The sequence below is a fragment of the Alexandromys fortis genome, unplaced genomic scaffold (genome assembly GCF_014885135.2).
Source record: "Alexandromys fortis isolate MF-2015 unplaced genomic scaffold, M_Fortis_MF-2015_v1.1 scaffold_38, whole genome shotgun sequence".
NCBI lineage: Eukaryota > Metazoa > Chordata > Mammalia > Rodentia > Cricetidae > Alexandromys > Alexandromys fortis.
The window spans coordinates 3,624,073-3,647,603 of NW_026067916.1; the positions used below are offsets into that span (position 1 = coordinate 3,624,073).

Below are 23,531 nucleotides of genomic sequence, written 5' to 3' on the forward strand. Positions count from 1 at the left end.
TAGTTTCTTACTTTAATCTCTGTTCCTGGTTATAAAGGAATGCTTTTTATAGACTTTCATTTTATATAAATATAAGCAAGGTGTGCCTGCTTCTATAAATGGGCAAAAGCAATAAAACATATTTTAGACTATTTTAATTGAGGGTCTTCTTCATGAACATGGATTAATAAAGTTTATCATCAGTTACTGCACTTCTTTTTTTTTGGTGTTTTTTTTTTGGTTTTTTTTTTTTTGTTTTGTTTTGTTTTGTTTTTGTTTTTCGAGACAGGGTTTCTCTGTGGTTTTGGAGCCTGTCCTGGAACTAGCTCTTGTAGACCAGGCTGGTCTCGAACTCACAGAGATCTGCCTGCCTCTGCCTCCCGAGTGCTGGGATTAAAGGCGTGCGCCACCACCGCCTGGCTCACTGTTATTGTCTTAGTCACTGTTCATTTGCTGTGAAGAGACACTGTGACCAAGACAACTCTCACAAAAGAAAGTGTTTGATTGGGTGCTAGCTTACATTTTCAGAGACTTAGTCTTTTGTCTTTGTGGTGGGGAGGATGGCAGAAGGCATGGCATGGTGCTGGAGAAATAGCTACAAGCTATAGCCTAGTCTGCAAGCTAATCCATTTCAAATAGTTCTACTCCCTGGTGAGTGAGCATTCAAATATTTGAACTTGTGAGGATCATTCCCATCCAAACCACCACAATTATCAAGAATCTCTCGCCATGCTAAATCATCCTGATCTGTTACATATTCTTCCTCTTTTCCTTTACCTGTGTGCTTAATTCTTACCCCAACATAAGTCTTACAGTAGATGAAGAATATTTTTTTACCTACATGGTTTTGTTCTTTCTTTAGAAATGAGAAACAGAATGACAGATTATCAAAATAAACTAATTGCCAAGGAAATAAGGAAAGAATTTTTTTTAAGGAAAGAATATTTTAAGGGAGAATTTTTATGCTGAACATGCATCTTCTGAAACCTCATTAAAATCACAGTAGAGAGGCTGAGATAATGCTCAGTGTATAAGAATATTCTCAGGCCCAACCACAAGAACCTGAGCTTGAACCACCAGTGACTGTAAATATCCAGGCCTGGCCCCATTCTTCTATAATCCCTGTTGTGGAGAGAGACTGGAGACAGGAGGATTACTTCAGTCCCCCTAGCCAAGTTCAGTAGAGACCATCTCAAGTAGTAAGGCAGAGAACAGTGGACCCCAAGTTGTCCTCTGGTTTCAAAATCTTTTAAGAGTAAATTAAATGCAGGGCCAAGAAGATGGCTCCCTGGTTACAGCACCTGCACACAAGTACAAAGGTCTGAGTTGATCCCCAGAACTCACAAAGTGCAAGTTGGGTCTGGTGACTCATCTGTAATTCCAGTCCCAGCAGACAGGGGGCCCCAGAGCACACAATGTAGCAAGGCAAGCCACATTGGCAAACTTGGTCTGATAGAGGAACCCCGCTTCAACAAGGATGGAAGAGTAATTCAGATGATTCCTGACTTCTGCCTTGGGCTTCCACCTACACACACACACGCACAGAGAGAGAGAGAGAGAGAGAGAAATTACATTTCACTGCAGCAGTAATAGTGTTATTCCTCCATCTTATATAGATGAGAAGACACTTCCAGCAACTGGAGGGCATAAGCATCTGTAGCCAGCAAGAACTCCCAGCATGTAGACACCTCTCTGCTTCACTGCTCCTAACCAGAGCCATTACCCTTAGGTCCTGGACTTCCTATGAAGAGAGTCAGTCTCTCTCTCTCTCTCCCCTGTGTGTGGGGGTGGTGGTCATGGTCTTCTGATTTTGTTTTTCTTGCCCTGCTTACTAGTTTGCTAGGAAAGATTTGAATACCAGCACAGACTATGAAATGAGAGTGACCGTGAAATCAGTTTTCATGGTATTACCTCTTTCTTTAGTGTACGTTTTTCCATTTAGATATAGTTTTTTTGTGGGTTTCGCATATTTAGTTACAGAATAAAAAAAAAACAAGCATCAAAATGAATCTCTGTTACTTAAAGCAACTTTCATTGTTGAGAATCTTTTGTCAGGATTATTTTTAAGTAAGTTATTTATCTTTTAAAATTTTGAGTGACTCTCACTCACAGTTGCCTCAGTTTCTGTAGCTGCGGAGACGGGCTGTTGATCACGACCAACATGGGCTTTTAGTCAGGACCCGTGGGCTGCTGTCGGCAATGTGATTGCTAACTAATATATGTAATACAGCTTTAAAAGGAAATTGCCCTTGACATGCACTCTAGAAACTGAAAATGGGTTGTAGCCAAAACCTGTATAAGCCAGTGGCTTCTTAAATGTCTTGTTTCTAAGGAAATACAGCACAGGTTCTAATTCAGTTTTTCAGAACTGATGATTTTTGATGTGCTTGAATTAGAAATGGGAACACAATCATACTTTGTATTTTATATTCTTAAAGCAGCATTCTAGTGGGGACGGAGAACACTAGCTTATCTCCAAAGCCTTATAAACTTGTTTAAACACCCTTTTCAAAGCTCTGAAGTGAGACTTGGATCCTGTTAGGCAGGCTTTTGTGTTGGCATCCTTACTCACATCCTACCTGTCCACGTACTGTAGGTACAGACTTTAACCACACCCTCTGTGCTAGCCTGTTCCTCCTTTGGCTCAGCATGGGGTTATTTGAATAGCTCAGTTGAGAGGAGCTTTTCTTTTTGAATTGTGAGGCTTGAAGAGCTAGAGAAAGTCAGCAGCATTTCTCAAGTGCTACCATGAAGATTTACAAGCTGACCTCGCCTGCAAGATCTTCTTGGAAGGCCTGCTTATTACCTTAGACACATTGGATACTGAGAGCAATTCTGTTGCTTGGCTAATTAGATCCTTGTTTTATACTTTTCATTTGTCGAGGATTTAATTATTCTAGTTGGAACTATATTTTTTGTTTGTTGCATTTATTATTGGGTTGTGGGGGTTTTCTTCTATTTTGGTTTTTGGCTTGATGGATTTTGTGGGATAGTTCTTTTGTTTTAAGCTAAACTTTTGTGTCAGCTTTTTGTTGTATTTCTATGAATTATAATTGTAAATACTAAAGAAAATTTTGTACTAGTATAGAATGTCTTGATAAATTCAAAGGAACTTTAATGTAGTAAGTATGAAGAAAACTGATGGAGCAGAAGAAGCTCGGCACCTCTTATAGAATGGGTTCTTCCAGGACCTATTTGACCACTGTCCAGCTCAGTGGCTCCTCATTGGAAGAACAGGAGGTAGACTTTTATGAAGTTGAATCTCGTGTGCCTTTGCCGTATCCTTATCCTCTGTCTGAACATTTGGATGAAAAGAACTCAGTAATTATCAACATTTCTATTTTTCATTTTATTCACAAAAGAAATGGACACATATTAAAACTTATTTCTAAAATTTCACTGCCCACCCCTCCTTATTCAGTAAGTATACAGTAGTACTCTAACAATGTAGTGCACTGTAATGAGTTGAAAATGTCACTGTCTATATAGAGGGTCACTGGACCAGACGCTAGCTTGACTGTCATTGGTATTACTGCTCACACGCCTGAGGTGGGCAGAAGTGCTAAATTTGTTCCTCAGACCACAACTTCACTGCTTTTGACTTAAGATAGTACAGTAAGCTAAATATTACATTTCTTCAGTACCAGTCAAGCTATTTAAAAAGAGCTTTCCAGTCCTTAACAGTGTGTGTTTGAAATACTGGTCCAAAATAAGAAGAAAAAAAAAATCAGTGAATGTCTGTGAGAAAATTGGTTTTATGCTGCCTAAGATTGCCTAGGGAATTGCTGTGCCACTTGGGGATGTGATAGCCCTATTGGCCATAGCTATAGACATAGTAAAGGGAACTTGTATTCTGAATGCTTTTTACGACCGCAGGGACTTGTTTTCTGTTTTAATAAGCTTTTTAATTTCATAGAGAAATAACCTTTTTAGCTTTTAACATGAAGTATATTTTGTGAACACTCCTAAGATCAAATGCTCAGTGTAAAAATGCCTGCATGTTCAGGACTTCTGGTTCATAGCATCTTTAAATATGTTGTGAACATTCTCTATGGGCTATTTAGCATTTTTATGACTTGCATGGCTTTATAAGTTGTAGCTAATATTTACTGTGCCAGATGATTTTAAGCATAGTTTTGCTGCCTCACTAACAATTTTTAAAGTGACAGAATATTTACTAATGCTTTACGCATAGTTTAACACTGTTTGCTGAAAAGTTAAAACTCTGAATTTTATTTTATTTTTTATATGTATTGCATGTTGTTGCCCATGGTAGGGATCAGTCATGCTCTACCTGTGGGGAAGAAATTCAAGTCTTAATTATTGAGATGAAAATTTGAAGAGGATCTTTTATTCCAGTGAAGTATGAACCCAGTGTTTTATCCTAATTTGTTTCATAGCTTTATTTTGTTTTATTGCTTCAAAGTTTTTGTTTTGCTTTTTCTTGTTCTTGTTGTAAATTTCTGTGTATACTGTCATGCTGACTAGCTTACATCTTGTGAAATGAGAGATAAAAGCAAGGGTTTTGCAGTTCATTCATGTAAAGCAGGATTTTATTTTGTTTAAATCCTCTATTGAATTTCTGTAATAAATCTGAAATGTGGAAAGAAATGCACCTGTTTTGGTTATAATCTGAACTCTTAGAGAGTTCCAACTTTTATTAGGTGACAGTTTCCTGGAGAGATTTACATGTGCATATGCAGAAGTGATGGATACTTTTGGAAATAGCTGTTGCAGCTAACTTGAAAAAGGTATTTGTGTACGGATGAGTTCATACTTTCTGGTCATGTTTCTTTACAATCTAAGTAAATGTATTTTGCATTTTAAAAGAATAAATCCTTTTCCCAGTTAAATGTGTTTACATAAAAGTTTTATCCTTTTTGGTGATATTTTCCATTTCATATGAATTCTCATTGAAATAATGTTTTAAGTGATATTTTAAGTGTCTTATTAAAACAAGAATAATTACATGTGGCTCTTTGGACAGTTACTTAGAACAGTGGTTCTCAACCTGTGGATCTCAACCCCTTTGGGAATCAAATGACCCTTTCATAGGGGTTGCCTAAGACCATTGAAAACCAGATTTATATTATAATTCATAACAACAAAATTACAGTTATGAAGTAGCAATGAAAATAACTTTAGGATTGGGGGGCACTGCAACATAAGGAACTGTACTAAAGGGTGGCAGCATTGGAAGGTTGAGAACCACTAATTTAATACTGAATTCCCAATACTTACCTTCCTTTGTGTTCTCTTGCCCTCCTGGTTTAGCTTGAACATGCGAAAGTTACACAGACCCAGTTGGTGTGTGAAACGGTTAGACAGAAACAGGAAGCAGAGGAGTCACTTAGATGCATAGAAGAACTCCAGGAGCGACTTCAGGATGAGTCCAGTGCTAGAGAGCAGCTGGCTGTGGAGCTGAATAGAGCCGAAAGTAAGTGCCTTGCCTCTGGTCACTGAGAAAGGAGATGTTTCAGTCCTAAAATAGAGATTTGGATGCATATTCTGGTTTGTAAACCCCCAGTCTAACTTAAAGTGAACTTTGAAAAATGGCTATAGTTTGTCCTCTGAGTTTCCCTAAGCAGTTAAAAAAATTTAAGAATGCATACACACACGTTATAAAAAGAATCTATAGAATTATAGATAAAATTAAAAAGTTATGTGATTAAAAAGTAGATGATGGTGAGTCTGAGGTAATTCCTTAAAAATGAGAAACTAAGGCTAAGGTTTCTATTTGTACAGTATAAGGTCATTATTAAATGTGGTCGCAGACTTTAACCTAAAGCCCTCTTCTAGTCTCTGTGACTATTGAGGGTGTTGGCCTTTTAGAATTGTTATATCAACCTTCTCTAATATATTTAAAATGTGATCCAATTCACAAGCTGTATTTTAAGCTCCCAGGAGCCTGTCTGTTTCTGTCTGTTTGATAAACTGAACTGCATATGTGTGTTGTGGTACTTTAGTATAGCAAGTACTAGACAGTTTAGATAGATTCCGTGTTTATGTGCAGTGAACAAGAACAATTACTGAAAATGACAGTAAAGCTCAGCAGCAGGCTTTCAATAGGATGGAGCCATAGAAAGTTTGCTCACAGGATGTCTTTCTTGTTAATACCTAATGCTTAGCTTGGCCTAGACACACACATCTGCAATCTCAACACTTAGAAGGCTGAGGCAGGAGGATCACAATGTTCAAGGCTAGCATAGGGTATAATAGTGAGACCCTATCTCAAAAATCAAAACCTGATCATAAATTTAAATTAGAAGCAATTCCATTCTCCTGCTTTGTGTCTTATAGATATTATTGATGGATATTCAGATGAAAAACTTGCTTTTGAAAGAGAAATCCAGGAAAAATCGTATGTGATAGATCATCTAGAGCAGCAATTGTTACATGCGAACCAGAGACTGCAGGAATTGGAAGCTGAGCAACAGCAAGTGCAGGAGGAGAGAGAGCTGCTGTCCAGGCAGAAGGCGGCAATGAGAGAGATGGCAGGCCCAGTGGAGCAGCGTATGTACTGAGACTTTGTATCATATAGTTCCTCTTCTATTTTTCTTCTTCAGATGTCATGCGACAGACAATCCTCTTAAGTGCAATTATTTATATATTTTATATACAAACTTGAAAAATCTTAAAATATACTTTAAAAGCAAATGAGTTATTAGCCATTTTTATGGAATCATTTTCTATTTTGCCTTTTAAGGATATTATCTTTTAACAGGAAAAGATATTTATTTATGCTCCAACATCTTATCAAAAAGAAAAAGGCTGAAAGTAATGAGGCTGTGTGTTTTGGAAATGGATACAACAGAGTTCTTTTAGTAGGAGACTGGTGTAGATGGGTCTTCTATCTATGTGTTACTTTCATTGGTCAAGTAAAGAAACTGCCTTGGCCTTTGATAGGACAGCAGCTTAGATAGGCGGAGTAGACAGAACAGAATGCTGGGAAGAAGGGAAGTGAGGCAGACACCATGCCTCTCCTCTCTGAGACAGACACAGGTTAAGATCTTTCCTGGTGCTACACAGATTACTAAATATGGGTTAAAGCAAGATGTGAGAATTAGCCAATAAGAGGCTAAAACTAATGGGCCAGGCAGTGTTTAAATGAATACAGTTTCCATGTAATTATTTTGAGTAAAGCTAGCCGGTGGCCGTGAGCCTGGCAGCTTGAAGCGGCCTGCTGCTCCTTCTACAGGAGACAGGTGATGAAAATGTTATCAACACTGATCTGGTGCTGGTCATGAGTAGGTGTAGGCTATGTGAGCTTGCAAGCCCCAGAGACCCAGCAGATATCTGACATCTCCTTCAGGAGGCTTCAAAGAACATTTAACTTTTTATAATAGCTAGTTTTTACATCTTGATTTTAAAGCTTGTTGAGTGGTGAATATCTGTGTTTGTGACCGTGGACTCTGACTCCTGTTTATCACACCCTCTTTGATTTTAAATGCACAGTTGGGATCTATATACTTGGAGTTTCTCTATTTTCATCAACTTAGAAATAAAACTTATATTTTCGTGTGTGTGTGTGTGTGTGTGTGTGTGTGTGTGTGTGTGTGTGTGTTGGGGGAAGATGGCTCAGATTAGTTTGACTCAAGTTCAGGGCTGGAATTTTTAAGGTTAAAAGGTCTCATAAATACATACAAAATTTGCAAAAGACTCTGGGTAACACAGTGATAACCAGTGATGTCAGCATTTTAATGTGTACAGCTGTTCATTATCATATTTGAGGAAGTAGAAGACATAACTGTAATTTTGTTTTTACTCTCCTAGGGCCAATAAATGCTGCAGTTGCTGCAGCTCCTGGAGGAGGTGTGTGCAGTTGCATGCACTGTTTTTGGGTGGTAGACTCACAACTTAAAATTTGGGTGACCCTCAGTTTTCAACTAACATTTCTAATTTTGCAGTTTCTCTGTTGTGTTTCTTTCATACTTACAATGTTTTTTTTCAGCAGTAACACAGCTTAATTTAAAATAAAAACGTTTTGTTTTACTATTAACATCTGAGATTCATAGTTAGCATCATCTTATTTCATCTGCTTTTGCCCAGAGTCCAAAACCATTTTGATATCTCAAAAGAAATGTTGAGTATCGTTAAGAAACAAACTATTTTTGTTCTATGAATGAGTTAAGCTCTCTGGTTCTTCAGAGTGTTCCTTGTCAAACAGAAGAGCTGGTAAGCTGATGGTAGCAAATGAATCAGTTACTTTACTAAGAGGCTTTGTGGCTGATTAACTTTAATACACTAACATATAATAGTGATATTATTTTAGAAAAGATGTTCTCTATAGATTCCAGATCTGATCACAATGGTGGCACATCAGTTAGTATAAAAGTTCTAGAAGGTTCTTTTCTCTTTTTCTCTTTGCTGTCTATACTTTATCACCTACAATAACAACAGCTAATCTTCACACAATCCTTTTTATACCCCAGACACTTGTTTTATACACATATTAATTTCATCCCCAGTTGCTCATATAGTGAGACTGAAGACCGTCTTATCAAATGTCACATAGAGAAAAGTGTGGAAGTAGGAATTGAATGTGCTCCTCATGCACTAACCACACCAGTCCCATACGTGTTCCCTTGCTGCAAGCATGTAAACATGAAAAGGTAGTTCAGGATATGGATCTAATGTAATAAAACTTAACACTAGTCATAAATTCTGACTGTCGTCTCCTTCCTCTTTATGTTCCCCTTTTCCTGGTTAAAGATTTACAGTATTTGCTTACTGGGTTTATTATGTATGCATATGAAGGTGACTTTTGGCTTTGGAACAGACTCAGTGTTGCCTATGGTTAAAAATGTGGTCGGTGTTTTATGTATTAATTCAATTGAACTTTGTTCTTTCCCTAATCATAAAAATGGATTATTCTGTTATTTACTATATTGTTTTCACAAAAATACCTTTCTGTAATAGAAATTTTTATTTTCGTTCATTCTACCTAATAGTAGTTAACTTTCTTGTGTAGGAGTATTTTGATATTCCAAAAAAAGAATTTAATTTTTAATGTAAAGTAATTCTCAGCTTTTGCTTCATGAAGATAAAGTTTAAAGGTATTAGTTTGTGACTTCATTATCATAATATCATAAATCATTATTTACCCAAGTGCATTGTGCTGTATTTGCAAACAGGATTTCTTCATGAGACAGAAAAGCTAATGAAAGAAAAGCTCCAAGTACAATGCCAAGCAGAAAAAGTACACAGTGAACTCCAGAATCAAGTTAAATTTCTCGAAATTGACGTTGAAGAAAAGATCAGTAAGCTAATAGAAATGGAGCAAGAGAAAAATGCCGAAGTAACAGACCTCAGGCAGCAAAACCAAGCCCTGGAGAAACAACTAGAAAATTTGAGAAAATTTGTTGATGTAAGTATCTTCAGCTTGAGCTACATTTTGAAATCATGTCTTTGTTGGTTGGATGGGCAGAAATGAATTCATGGGTGGGTGGACAGATGGACAACTAACAGATGGGGCAGGTAGGTGTTTAAATGGGTGGGTGGGTTGGTGGATGGATGGATGGATTGGGTGGGTGGCTGGATGACCACTTAGGCTGAGGGTACAACTTGGTGATACAATCCATGCTTGCTTAGTATTCAGGAGTCTCTGAATCGAATGCCTAGCAACACAAAGATTAAGTATGAGCTGAGTGGTGTTGGTGCACACCTTTAATCCCAGCACTCAGGAGGCAGAGGCAAGCGGATCTCTGTGAGTTCAAGACCAGACTGGTATACAGAGTGAATTCCAGGACAACCAGGTCTGTTACACAGAGAAAGTGTCCCCCCCCCCCCAAAAAAAAACCAAAACCATGTTTAATGGATATTTTTATAAAGAAATTAAAAGCACTCCTAGTTGTGAATAACCCTAAGCAGCTCTGTTTTCCAAATTCAAAGTTAAGCTTTTTCTAGTTTTGCCTTTTGATAGGAGGCACATCACAGCAGGTGGGCACAGCTCCGGGTGTGGCACATAGCACTGGGGCAGGCACCGCTGTCCTGCTGCCACCATCCTCACCTGGGACCTCATTGCTTTTGACTTCTCGCACAGGGCATCTTTAGGGTTTCATAAGCCAGTGTAGGCTGATATTTCTGTCCTGCCAGCCAGCTCCCAAGTAACCACACAGACTTATTATTAATTATAAATGTGCAACCCACATTGCTTATCTGCGTCCTAACCCGTCACTCTGTACGGCATGCTCATCTGTTTCTCTCCGCCCTCCTTTATCCCTGCCCTGAAGTCCTGCCTAACCTCTTTCTGCGTACCTATCGGCCAGTTAGCTCTTTATTAGACCAGTGCGAGCAACGCACCTTCACAGCGGACAGGACTGCTCACAGCAGCCAGGGACCTTCACTTGTCCGAGAACCAGTGGAATACATTTTGTAATTTTAGGTGTGCATCTAGAATAGGATTAAGCAAACTAATTTATATTGTTTACCTGTTCTCAAACTGATTTAACAATAGATTCCTCCTTTGTACAAGTTCACCTTGTTCTTATTCTACATTTAACATTATTTTAGTAAAAAGGATAGTACTGCTAATAATTTGAAATACTCAAGTTTTTGTTAAAGAGCCCAAATATGCAATGTACTATAACCTCCAAAGATGTGTTTTCTTCTTTTTTATTTTTTTTTTAAATAACAACAAAAGTCACTAATTTTATTAGCTTCTGGATACAGGTTTCTTCCAGCATTCTGTATGACTAAGTACCCACAATGCAGTTCTGCATGCTGGAGTCATCTGGCAGTTTATGGAAGGTGCTGGTACTGATGTGTGTGAGCAGGAACCAGATTTTGGGGGGCCTTAATTAGTGTGGTTTGATTATTAAATATTGCATGATGAAATAGGTTAGAGTTAGGGAGATTTGAGATAAATTGCTATTTTCCAAATGGCAAACATATGACTCTTCAAAGCCCTGAGTCTGTAAAAGTTCCAAAGAAACCAGTGTGGCTTAATATGGGCATGTCAATAGGTCACTGATAGATAGGGTTCCAAATGCCACCTGGAAATTCATCTTCAACACAACCACCCACCATCACCCCCAGCAGGCTGGGGTGTAGAATCAGGGAACGCCATCCCAGTTCCGTGAAAACAGCCCTCTTTTCAAGCAGCTGCTTGCATTTGAAGATAACCCCATCAGCAGTGTCGCAGGACAACAGCCCTCCTGGAAGCACATGCAACTGGGATTCGGGAGAGCTCCGAGTGCAAGCCTCTTGCCTTCCTTTCTTACATTTGAAAACATTAAGTTAAAGGGAAAACATGAGAAAAAGATCAGATGTAGAACTGTTGATATTGGGTTGGGCATGGTGGCACACGTCTTTAATCCCAGTACTTGAGAGGCAGGGGCGGGCGAATTTTGTGATTTCAAGGTCAGACTGGTTTACATAGCATGCCCAACCCAATATCAACATAATCATCACTATTATCACTATTAACATTGTTGTTAAATTTCAGGAGCAGACAGTGGACAGGGAACATGAAAGAGATATCTTCCAAATGGAAATACAGAAGCTGGAGCAGCAAATTAAGGTGGTGCCTCGACCTCAACCTGGCAGTGAGCAGCAAGCCAGAGAAGTAAGAGCTTGCTGATAGTGTCCTCCCTTGCACTTATTTTATCTTGAGTGTAAAACAAGGTATTTGGAAAAACCCAAAAGTGAGTTCTTTTTGTCAATGACAAAAATCCAAAAAAAAAAGTGTTATTTAAATATGAGGCACCTGGTAACCATAAGAATGCACTGTATTGGAGTGAGAATATGTCTCAAGAGTATTTACCTAGCATATTTGAAGTTTGTTGTTCAAAACCAATATGGGGAACGGGTAGGGAAGGAAGTTTGAAATTTGGAATTACTCCCTTCTGTGTATTACAGAACTGAATAAACTTCCTTCTTCATTTCTCTATTCTCATTCCTGATAAAAGAGATTTGAGGTTGTTTAGTGGTCAGCAAGACATATGTTAACTTGACACTTGCTAGAGTTATTTAAAAGGATGAAACCTCAATCGAGAAAAAAATGTCTGCATAAGATCTGACTGTAAGACATTTTCTTATGATGGATAGAGGAGGGCCCAGCCCATTATGATGGATAGAGGAGGGCCCAGCCCATTGTGGGTGGTGCCATCCCTGGGCTGGTGGTCCTGGCTTCTATAAGAAAGAAGGCTGAACAAGCCAAGGGAAGCAAGCCAATAAGCAGCTCCCCTCCGTGGCTTATGCATCAGCTTCTACCTCCAGGATCCTTCCCTGTTTGAGTTCCTGCCCTGATTTCCTTCAGTGATGAACAGCAGTGCTGGTGTGTAAGCCAAATACCCCCCACCCCGACTTGCTTTTGGTCGTGGTGTTCATACAGCAATTGTAGCCCTAAGGCAGTGGGTAAAGGCGCTTGCTGCCAAGGGAAATAATCTGTTCCTGGGAAGTAGAGGTAGAGAACTGACCTCTGCAACTGGTTCTCTGAAGTATGTGTGTGTGCTGTGACATGTTCAGATGAACAAGCACACACACAAGGACTTGAATGAATACAATAAAAAAAGTCATTTGTATTCACTCTTAGCTACGTAATCTCTCATTCTCTCTTGAATCTGCTCCAGGGAGGTTTCCAGCTCCTCTGTCTTTGGGTTTTTACCCTCTGCTGCATTTAAAGAGAGATGATTATGGATTCCATCCAGGAAGTGATTTGCCTACAGTATGTTTTGCTCTAGGGTGTGATCATTACTTGTCCTGTCTGGGCAACAGAATGTTTAGGAATGTAGCATATAATCCTTCAACTTGTCTATTCACTCCTTTTATCATGTTAATGAATTTTTATTTTACACCTATCATTTTGTGGTCAGGATATTTAAGCAAAATATTTTCAGTAAAAAAAAATGTTTTGCTATGAAGGTTATCCATTACCTCTTGAGTTTCCCCTCTGTTCCATTCATAGTGTTTCTGTTAGGCTTCCTAGCACCTCTTGGCTTTGTAGAAATCACTCCTGCCTTCACCCACACAGCTGCTCAGAGATGCTTCATAAAGTCTTCTAGAGGCATTGTGTTGTCTTAGCATCTGCAATACCCTTGCTCCATCGGTCTTCTCTCCCATTTGTTTCTCTTCTACCGACCAGAATTAGTGATGGAGCACCCCAAGGCACAGGATTAGGTCTCTTTTCCTTCCCAGAAGTCATGTATCAATGATCTCATCTGTAGCTTCCTTTCAACATATCTGTCGAGCTCCATACTTAAATATTCAACTGTCATCTCCTTCCACTTACAGTAGAGCCATAGAAGAGCTTGCCTTTCTTACCATATATACTATACTCCTCTTCATCTCAATAATTTCCATATCTTTTATGCATCCTCCATTGCTTCAAACCTATATTCTTCAATTGTTCTTTTTCTCAGCCCAGTCACCATCCTGATGGTAGGTCAAATTTGTACTTTATCTGGTTTCCACTTTTGTTCATTTCCATACATTTTAGCTGTTAGGATTATTTGTCTGGAAAGTTGTGGTAGCATCCTAACCAGTCTCTCTGCTGATTTTGTTCCCTTTCTTCAATTGTGTGTGTTTCTATATGTTTCTCTGTATGTGTCTGTGTGTGTTTCTATCTATGTCTCTGTGTGTTGTTCTATGTGTATCTGTATGTATGTTGTCTGTATGTGTCTTTGTGCATCTGTGTCTGTTTATCTGTATGTGTGTATGTGTGTGTGTGTTTCTACGTATGTCTATGTGTTTCTGTATGTGTGTGTGTATACATGTGTGTTTCTATGTGTCTGTGTATCTGTGTGTATATTTTTCCGTGTGTCTGTGTGTTTCACCCTCTCTCGTGTGTGTGTTAACGATAGGATGCTGTCCCAGTACACATGTCACAGTCAGACAGCAAGTTGTGAGATCAGTTCTCTTCCTGCATTTCAGGATGGAACTTCAGTCAGTAGGCTGGCACCTGCTGATCCTTCTCACCATGCCCTTCACCCCCACTGTTGCATTTTCAAGTTCATAAATGTAGCCAGAGCTCTGTTGACTGCATGAGTGCCATGTAGGTGAGGGCAGGCTCCCTGTATAAATGTAAAGAAGCCTTTTCCTGCTAAAGCAAGATTGTACTTAAGGTAAAGCAAACACTGGGTCATTGCTTATTGATTACAGTGACCAAGTTGTTTAGCCCACGGAAAAGCTTACACTTTATCGGGATATTGGCATGGCCTTAGTAGACACTTAGATTAACTATGGTGTATTTCTGGAAATAATTTTAATTCTAAATATTATAATTTTCATGTAGTTGACTTGGTTTCATTTTACTTCCAAGAATTCTAAAGAAATAGAAAACAAAATATTGTGTCATTCAACCATCACAGGGGTCCAGAACCACTCACCTAAGTGGTCGTTTCGTGTGATATGAGTTGTCTTAGGCTGACAAAACTGGCTATGTCTTTATGGAACTTGAGACATCTGACAAGGCTGTGCGTGCCTCCCTGCCTTCTGTTTTCTTCCCGATCAGGAAACTACCTAGAAACCTATTGCATTATTTCATCACACCTGCTGTCTTGTCTGCTTTCATGACTCTTCTCCTCCTGTCCTTGCTAGTTTTCCTCAAGAGCTTTATTACTACCATCCATGAGACTGTAGTTAGATTATGCCTTCATTTTTTAATTTCCTGAGAGCAAGTGTTGTCATTTTGGTAATTTCTTCAAAGTGTCTCACTGAAACATAGTATTTCCTGTATTACAATGTTTTAGTACTTCCTCCTTGATGAGTATGTCCATAAACTGTCTTATTAATCCTTACTATATTCTCCCGTTTCTGTTGTTCAACACTTGAGGTACTGTATATCAGTCCTAAAAGATAAGACTCGGAACAGTTGCTATTTATTTTGGGCAGAGAAGGACCACTTAAGAAATTCAAATTCCTTCGTATATGTCTTCTCATCTCTTCTAACCCAGAGAGTGTACAGACTAAACCTTTGCCAAATAATTCTTCCCAAATGAAATATGCAGAAGACTTTAGGACATACTCTTCACCTAACAGCAAGGCAACAAGTGAGCTGCAAGTCTGCCATCTTTATTACATCATTAGCCTATAGTGTATTGTGCCTTTAGATAATTCACATTATTCAAAATGCATTTTTTCTTTTTATTCCAGGATGAAGTCGTGATGATCTTAGGAGAAATAATGTTTTTAAATGAGTTCTGTGAAGCAATAGTGTTTCTCTTTGTACTAGTTTGCCAAGTCTTATCAGTATGCAAAATGTCACTTTTGGTAGAGATGGCCATTGCTATCCTTATTTATAATAAGAGTAACATATTTTAAAATCCCTGTTTTTGGTGGGGGATACTGAGGATCAAACCTGAGACCTTGCATATATTACACAATTCTTACCACTGAGATACCTTTTCAAGCCCCAGAAAGCAGGTTTTAAGAAATAAATAATTAATAATTACGAATGCCCTACATTTAAAAACACTTTTCATTCTATTTTCAGATTGAAAAGTTAACTGGTCATCTCAAAGAGAAAGCAGACCAGTGCAGTGAGCTGCTGCTGTGCAAAGAGCAGCTGCAGAGGGATGTGCAGGACCGTGATGCCGAGATAGAGAAGCTGCAGTGCCGGAGGCAGGAACTGGAGCACGCCCTGCTTGTTAGTGCTGAGTCCACAGCAGAGGTGCGCGGACCACGTGAGCTTGGTGACAGCCACACTTAGTTACAGAGTGGTGTTACCTTTCAACATTATGAAACAGTGTATATTCATAACTCTGTTTGTTTTCCTTCCAGATATAATTTGCATTCCTTGTCTGTGATACAGGAAGATTAGTTAAGCTAAAAGAGTTCATTACAATTTTACTTGTCACTTATGACCATGAGCTAAATTTTAGACTCTAGCCCGAGTCCAGACTAAGATGTAATGAAGTCCTTCCCATTATTCTACAGGAGCAGAGTGAATAGAAGAATAGACCGAGAAAGCTTGGAGGCAGGCAGCTGAGAAAAGACTTTTGTTTTATCTGAGGAATGAGTTTTAAATATCAGGCAGATGAGAAGAGACTTTCGTTTTATATGAAGATTGAGTTTTAAATATCAGCAGTTTGTGTTTGATTTATGAAAAATGCATTCAAGACTGAACACTTGTACCTTTTTGAATATTTTCAAATGTAGAATTCCCCCTTTTAAGTTGGAGAAATAGAGTTACTGCTAAATAAATAAAAATGTTGCAATGAGTTGTCAGGGTAATGTCTGAAGTTTTGAAAAAGTTCCTAATGTATTTTTTAGATAAACAACCAGAAGCAGTCTGGAGGTGTAGAGATTGAGCGTGGATTATCTTTAGAAGTTCAGTTGCAGGCTGAACGGGATGCTATTGACAGAAAGGAAAAGGAGGTAAGGAGTTTCTGTTTAAATGTGGTTTGAATTATTTTACATCAATTACTTTGAAAGTATCATTTGAACAGAAGGGCATTTTTGTCTGAAAGCAAAGTTCCCTGGTTCTCAGTTCACTGCCTTGAAGACTAACCTTGGAGATTATACTCTGAACAGATGAGCGAATAAAGGCAGTGTTCTTGGAGAGAGGACCTTGAAGCAGGAAGACATTTAGATGAAAGAGAAACCAGTGTAGTTGGTGTGGCCTGAGTGAAGAGGAGACTAGAGAGCTGGTAGTGTGGGGCCACGGTAGTCTCGTGCCTCTCTGCGGCCGCAGTGTGCGCAGTCTGTCACTGCTGCTCTGCTACGTCTTTGCCAGCTTCCGTTGTTGAAGTTGTTACTACTTAAAATATTTCCCCGAGAGATTATTGCCCTCCTTCATAAGTAAGGCAGTTGTTAGCATAGTGGGTCGAGGTTACAGTAACTGGGATCGAGCATGGAGCTCACTGTTAGAGCGCACTAACCCAGCTTGTGCAAGCACCTGGATTCCCCATCATCACAAATACTAGCAGTAGCCACCACAACAGGAAGAATAAGAGCCCTCCCGTTTTTCTGGACCCCGTGCTTGAAGAGAATCACATCTGTCTAGGAATGGTGTTACAATCCAGTTGCTCAAGAGACTGAGGTGGGTGCAAGGACCCCTGGAGTTCCCAGTCAGGCTGAGAAACATAGTTAGGCCCTATTTTAAAAGAGAGAATTCATTATTATTACAAAAGCAGATTCAACTTCCTACTTAATGTATAATATATTTAAAAGTTTTCTTTCTGGATTACATGTTAATAATGTGGATATGACTTCTCAAAAGTGTGTAGGAGTGCATGCTCTCATGCACCTTTGTGTAGAAACACAGCTCAGCCGCTGGAATCATTCCTCGGGACCTGTCCACCTCTTTTATTTTTCGAAGATTTATCTTTATTTTTTTAATTGTGTGTGTTTCTATGAGATATGTGCTTGTGAATCTGTGTCCCCCAGCCAGAGTACATACAGACAAGGATATAACTGCCCTGGAACTGGAGATGCATGACATTTTGAGACACCTAACATGAGTGCTAGGGACCAAACTAGGGTCCTCTGTAAGAGCTGTGTGTACTCTTAACCACTGAGTCGTATCCCTAGAACTCCATCCTTGCCTCTGTGTTTTTGAGACAGGGCATCTCTCTGGCCTGGAACTCACCCGTTAGACTGGACCTGGCTGGTCAGTGAGTCCCAGAGATCCTCCCATTTCTACCTCCCTAGAGCTAGGATTCCAAGCATGTGCTATCATAATTGGTGACTTTACATGGACGCAGTAGATCTCATGCTTGCGCACCAACTGCTTTACCAAATGGGCCATCTGCCAGTCCTAAAATTGTTCAACTTACATGTTTTTCTGAGTATAATTTTTCAGGACATTAAATATATTTCAAATATTGTTAGATTTAAATAATATAGAAGTGTTAAAACAAGCTTTAAAAGATACAGAAATAGTTTAGATAATAGCCAAAATGATGTTCAGATATCAGCTCAAATGATGACATCTATGCAGGTGAGGGTAGTTGAAAGAACCTTTCTAGAATTGCATAATCTTTCTACTGGCAGCTCATCTGACAGGTATTTATCTGAAAAGGTCTTGTTTGTTTAGGTTTTATTATTTTGTGAAAGCAAAGAGCATTTTTTATGCGTAATCATTTTTCTTTATTCAAGAACTGATGTGGAGAGACTTATACTACGTTAATTCAAAAGGCTAGAGAAGTAGTCCATGGCAGAGGATTAGTCTGGGGTGCACAAAATGTTGGTTTGATTCCTGGCACCACAGAAAACTAAATGCCCACCTGTACCTTAAGTTGCTTTTAAGTCATCACTTAAATAGGCATGTGGAAATCCATTCATTAAACATCTATTAAGTAGTTATAAAGTAATTGGTTAAATGATTGTTACTATCCGCAAAAAACCCATCTACACATAATTTTACAATCTTTTTTGTAGTTTGAGGACAGGTATGGTGGCACACACCTTTATTCCCAAACACTACGCAGGCATATCTTTGAGTTTGAGGCTAACCTGGTCTACACAACAAGTTCCACAACAGCCAGGGCTACATTTAAAAAAAAAAAAAAAAAAAAAAAAAAAAAAAAAAAAACCTTGTCTCGAAAAACAAAACAGAAAAATATAGTTTGAGCATGTTTAGGTAAACACAGCTTAGAAAACCATTTTCCTTTATTGCCATTTACATGTCTTAAACATACATCCTTTGTAAATTAAATAGAACCCTTTTCTGTTTGACAGTAGCATTTGTATGATCTGGGTTTTGTTTTTTCCCTCTCGGATAACTTTGTTCTAAAGATTTCTAACTTAGAAGAGCAATTAGAGCAATTCAGAGAAGAACTGGAAAATAAGAACGACGAGGTTCAGGAGCTCCACATGCAGCTAGAAATACAAAGAAAGGAGTCCACCACCCGTCTGCAAGAGCTCCAACAAGAAAATAAGTTGTATCAGGTAATTAGCGTATAAAAACAATTCACATTTTTAATACTTCGTACTTCCATAAATATTTGCTAGCAGCAACATTAGTAAGCAAGTGAAAGCGAATGGGACTTATTTGCTGCTCAACATAGACAGTTGAATTCGTCATGAATAAAAATATTTGAGATTGTTTATCAAAATATTTTCTGAATTATTGAAATACAGTATCTTATTTTAATTTTATTATATAACACTATTTTTATGGGACTTAATTAAGGAAATGTTCTGAAAAATAACATGTAATGATCATATAATTATGAGTTATTTTTGTCCCTAGGATGAAATGAAAAAGCTGGAATTTATCGTGAAAGAATCTGATCCTACACCTCTTCCAGATCAGCCTGCGTTATTTGGGAAATTCGCACAAATAATACAAGAAAAGGACGCTAAAATTGACCAGTTAAATGAACAGTTGGCTAAAGTCCATCATCAGCTTAAACTTGCAACAACAGATAGGGAGGTGTGCCACTTCAAATTTGTTTGTCATCCGAAGCAGAAAGGGCAGAGAGACAGAATGGAGATCATCTGACAGGATGTCTCCACATTAACTGTGAGAATAGCAGAGTTAGAGAGGCGAGGGCCTGAAATGCATTTTAGTTCTCTATAAGAACACAAGTGGAAGAGAAAGTGCTAGAGCTACAGAAACCTTTAGAACAGGACACTGAGAAAAATCAGGAAGGCAAAGAAAAAGAAGCCGCTAAGATTTTTAGATTTGCATGGTTACTTTTCAATGTGATTTTTTTATTCTTTCTACTTAAATACTCTCCGATAACTGTAGGGAAGTGAGTGCCACAGCTCTGGAGCTGCAAATATCCTGACTTACTGGGAAACCAGGCTATACTTAAAGCCCCAATAGGACAGCTCAGGTCTGGAGAAAAATCAGGAGGCCAGGCTACCTGAAGCTGGGGTGCAGTGGGGGGTGGTCTCCCCATAGGATATAGCAATCCTGCTCCTGTCATGGAGAGCCTCTACAGCTGAGCTCTGCCCTGTTCCCCTAAGGGAATGTCCTAGCAGAGCTATCAGCAGCCTCTTCTCTGACCCAAGAAACACTTCACTGAAGCAGAAGCCCCTGCAGAAAAGTAGAAATCTCCTCCCACTCAGCCAAAAGTTGTTACCTTTACTGCTCAGCCTTGCTTAGCCCCACCCCCACCCCAAGGGAACTTCTCAGCAAGGTTTTTTAGCACAGTCCCCTAAGGGACTTCCCAGCTAGGTTTTTATATTCTGCACCACAGATGAAGATCATCACCCAAGACTCTTTAGAGAAAAAGATTTATTTGGGAAGGAGTCCAGGAGAGTGGCTGCCTCTGTCAGGGAGGGAAGGGGGTAAAAGACAGTCTCCAAGGGAACAGGCGGAGGGTGTGTGTGTGTGTGTGTGTTTGGTCAAGGGCAGAAATGGCTCTCATCTCAGGGCTAAGCTGTTTTTTTGACTGCTCCTATTTAGCCTTTTGACTCTAATCTTGGGACCAGGGCATATTTCTTCCAGCGGTTCTGTTTCTAGGGACAAAATGTGTTTCTTTGTAACTGGTTTCATAGTCTGGGGATGTTTCTTTGGTCCTAGGTTCAGGGATAAAGATGTTTCTTTCCCTGGCTCAGGTCTCAGATCCAGGGCATGTTTCTTTTACTGGCTCTGGGTTCAGACTCAGGGTGCTCAGGGTTGATTGGTTTCCTACTCCAGTTGGCCCTTTTTTTCTATTAACTCTTTACTTTGGTCATTAAGTTGATTGATAACCCCGGTGTTTGGTTCACATAAAGCAACTTATATATGATGAGATTTCGTGAGAATACGGTGTTCCTAAAGGATAGGCATTAGTTCATTTGGATTGTGAATTGTGGTTCGTGAATTTTGTAACACTCAGAGAGGCTCAGGAAGTTCCACTCTGAGACAGCAGGGGTTATTTACAGACAGAAGTCCCAAGTAACATACAGTGGAGGCTTGAAAGGTTGTGGCTAAGGCTTTGGGGTGATCCGATGGATTGCCTGAAGCCCAGCTGCTCATAATTGGCCGCATGAGGCTTAGCTGTTTCATTACTCCCATGTTAGGCTCTTAATTTGCTTACATACTGTATGAGATGCAATTCCCTACACTAGAACAAAAGCTATAGACAGATTAAGTTTTGTTAAACTCTGTAATTATTATCATTAGAGGAATAAGTGCAGACTATGTTCTGTGGTCTTCAAATATGATATCTGTCCCATCAGTAAAGTTATTCACTGAAACAGAAGAAATATAAAAAATATTACATTTAAGCTGTATTCTCTGGGACTTGTGTGGGATTCTCTGCCTTAATTTCTTTCTTGTACATATGCTTTGTCATCATCTCTTTTAAGAAGTGAAAGTTTTCACATTAACATTTCACTGAATTAATGTGGGAACTTCATTAGCTCTTGGAATTGTATACCTGGTGAGATTTCATTTTTCATAGAAAAAAAAATGTGTTGGAGATCTGTATATCTTCTTAGGTAAAGATCTGAAACCATAGCTGATTCTTATTATACAAAATATAATACAAAGAATTTTAGTTTCTCAGTTGTTTACAATCTAAAGTAATAGAAATGCAGTGTTTGTAATAATTTCTATTGCAAAGGGTAGTAATTTTACATATGGGATTTCCCCTACCAGCATTTGGAGCCACTTTACTATGTGTACTAAATATTAAAATGGCAGTAGGACTTTCCACCTTCAGCATCTAAAAAATATCTTAGTCAAGTCTGGCACTCTATGAGAAATACGGTATAAATTTGAAATTATTGGATCCAATGAAGTATTTGAATATATACATTCATATACATACATACGTATGCATTTACATATATATTATTGACATGATTGACCATCAGTCTCAGAAAATTGCTCTTATTATCTTCATATAAAGTGATGGTTCTGAAAACATCCTCGCTGATTTAACAAGCGCTGGCCATTTTGTCCTCTGAGTGTAGGCAGTCATCCTAAGTGAATGTGCATTACAGTTAGGAGGACTCTGGACAGCCACGGATGGTTTCTTTCCACTCTCCCTCAGACAAGTGCTGAGGTCGTACATGCAGCTAGAGACCATCAACATTTGGATGAACATGAAGCTCTTGGAGCTGAATCAATATCTCACAAAGAACTAGCCAGTTATAAAAAGACAGAAATATTTGATGGCAAGCTTTTGGTAAGATGACCAAAATAATTCCTAATTCATCCGTCCAACCTATCTTCAGTTCCTCTCAATCAGTTCCCTAGATCTATACCTTAAACATTAGTGACAGAGGGAAAAGCCTGTCTTGAATATAAAGAAAAATTCTGTTGTTATCATTTCTTTACCTATGCCTCCTTTGGAAAACAGGTTGAGAGGATGCTTTTAATCTGTACTCTGTGATAAGGTGTGTATTTAACAGAAACAAAGATCCCATGAGAACAACCTCACTACTTTGTAATCTGATCATAGTTTGTAAAAAAAAAAGGGGGGGGGTTCAGAAACTGAGGCTTTTGGTCGATTTTCCTGCTCCAGTGCAAATGAGCATTGAAGCAGGAACTGTGCTCTCCCTGTGTTCATCAATTGATGTCTTTGATTCTCCCTTAACTATATCAGAAAATGGATGAATGAGTCATTGGGTCTGATTTTCAAGCCGTGTATTTTCTGTTCTTGTCTTCTGTAATTAGGCATCCTCCACTCCTGGGATGACATATTCTAATGCTCACCAAACTAGAGAAACATGTTCAAGTGGTAAGTTGCATAAGTCTGGAATATTTAAACAACTAGAATAGTATTTGTTTTAAACTGTTGCTTTGCATGTGCATGCACATGTGTAATTACAGATGGCTGTTTTCTTAATTCTAGATTCTGATTCTGAATTGGACCAGGCATTTGACATAGCATCAGAAGGTCAAGAAGAATGTGAAAGTTCACCTGTAGTTCCAAAGGTGGTGAAGGTACTGGAGACAAAAACCCCTTAGTTAGCTTAGCTAGTGTCTTCTCCACGCTGAACAGGGAAGTCAGCTTGAAGTTACGAAAAAAGGTCCTCTACAAAGAAAGAATTGCATAGTTAAAAGTATCCGTGGAAATCTATTTCACGTCACTTCTTAAGCTCCATAGATAGTAGAGTTGAATGTTGTACAGATGATTCATCTGGCACACCTCTTGTAGCCTGCCTTTAGTCAGATTTTCCTAACCATGTGATCAAGACAGTTGAATGCTTTGAGATCATTTAGAGCTATGCACCACTCAGCTTGCCGGACTTACCTTTAAGAAAAAGAATGTAATCAATATTAGTATTCCTTACACTTCTTATGTAATTGACTTTTACAAGCTAAACTGAACATGAAGTTTTAAACTGTGTTCCCTATTTCTCCCTTGTAACCCCTCTATGACACTGACTCAGTGTGTGTATGTGTAAGTTATGGTCACAAAGTCTACAGTCCCTGCTGAAGCAAGGATGTTGAAAGCAATGAATGACCCAAAGAAATAACCTGTGAGCTTAGGACAGTGCATTTGTTTGTGGGTTTGTTTGTTCAGGGTCCAGTAAGTCAGAAAATCACCTTCTTCCCTTATAAAAAATTTAAGACAAGTTCATCATTCCTTTCCATACCACACTTAATGTGCTGTACAATAAGTAGAGAGGGTGGTCCTTTGTTAGGGCATTGGGCTCACTCTTAAACTCTTAATTACATGACACAGAGAATCATTCTCTTGTGGAGCAGTATCACACTATAT

The 23,531-nt window shown here is 38.8% G+C and overlaps 1 protein-coding gene across 6 annotated transcripts in view; it reads left to right on the forward strand.

Annotated features, from left to right (window-relative positions):
* Positions 1 to 23,531, forward strand: part of Akap9 (A-kinase anchoring protein 9) — a 119,190-nt gene that overhangs the window by 72,984 nt on the left and 22,675 nt on the right. For all 6 annotated transcript variants that reach the window (XM_050139716.1, XM_050139718.1, XM_050139721.1 and 3 more), the window contains 10 exons: positions 5,254 to 5,416; positions 6,280 to 6,492; positions 9,114 to 9,346; positions 11,426 to 11,545; positions 15,413 to 15,589; positions 16,192 to 16,296; positions 18,658 to 18,810; positions 19,115 to 19,297; positions 22,481 to 22,544; positions 22,659 to 22,750. In XM_050139716.1, the coding sequence (XP_049995673.1) occupies positions 5,254 to 5,416; positions 6,280 to 6,492; positions 9,114 to 9,346; positions 11,426 to 11,545; positions 15,413 to 15,589; positions 16,192 to 16,296; positions 18,658 to 18,810; positions 19,115 to 19,297; positions 22,481 to 22,544; positions 22,659 to 22,750 (1,503 nt within the window). The remainder of the gene's footprint in view (positions 1 to 5,253; positions 5,417 to 6,279; positions 6,493 to 9,113; positions 9,347 to 11,425; positions 11,546 to 15,412; positions 15,590 to 16,191; positions 16,297 to 18,657; positions 18,811 to 19,114; positions 19,298 to 22,480; positions 22,545 to 22,658; positions 22,751 to 23,531) is intronic.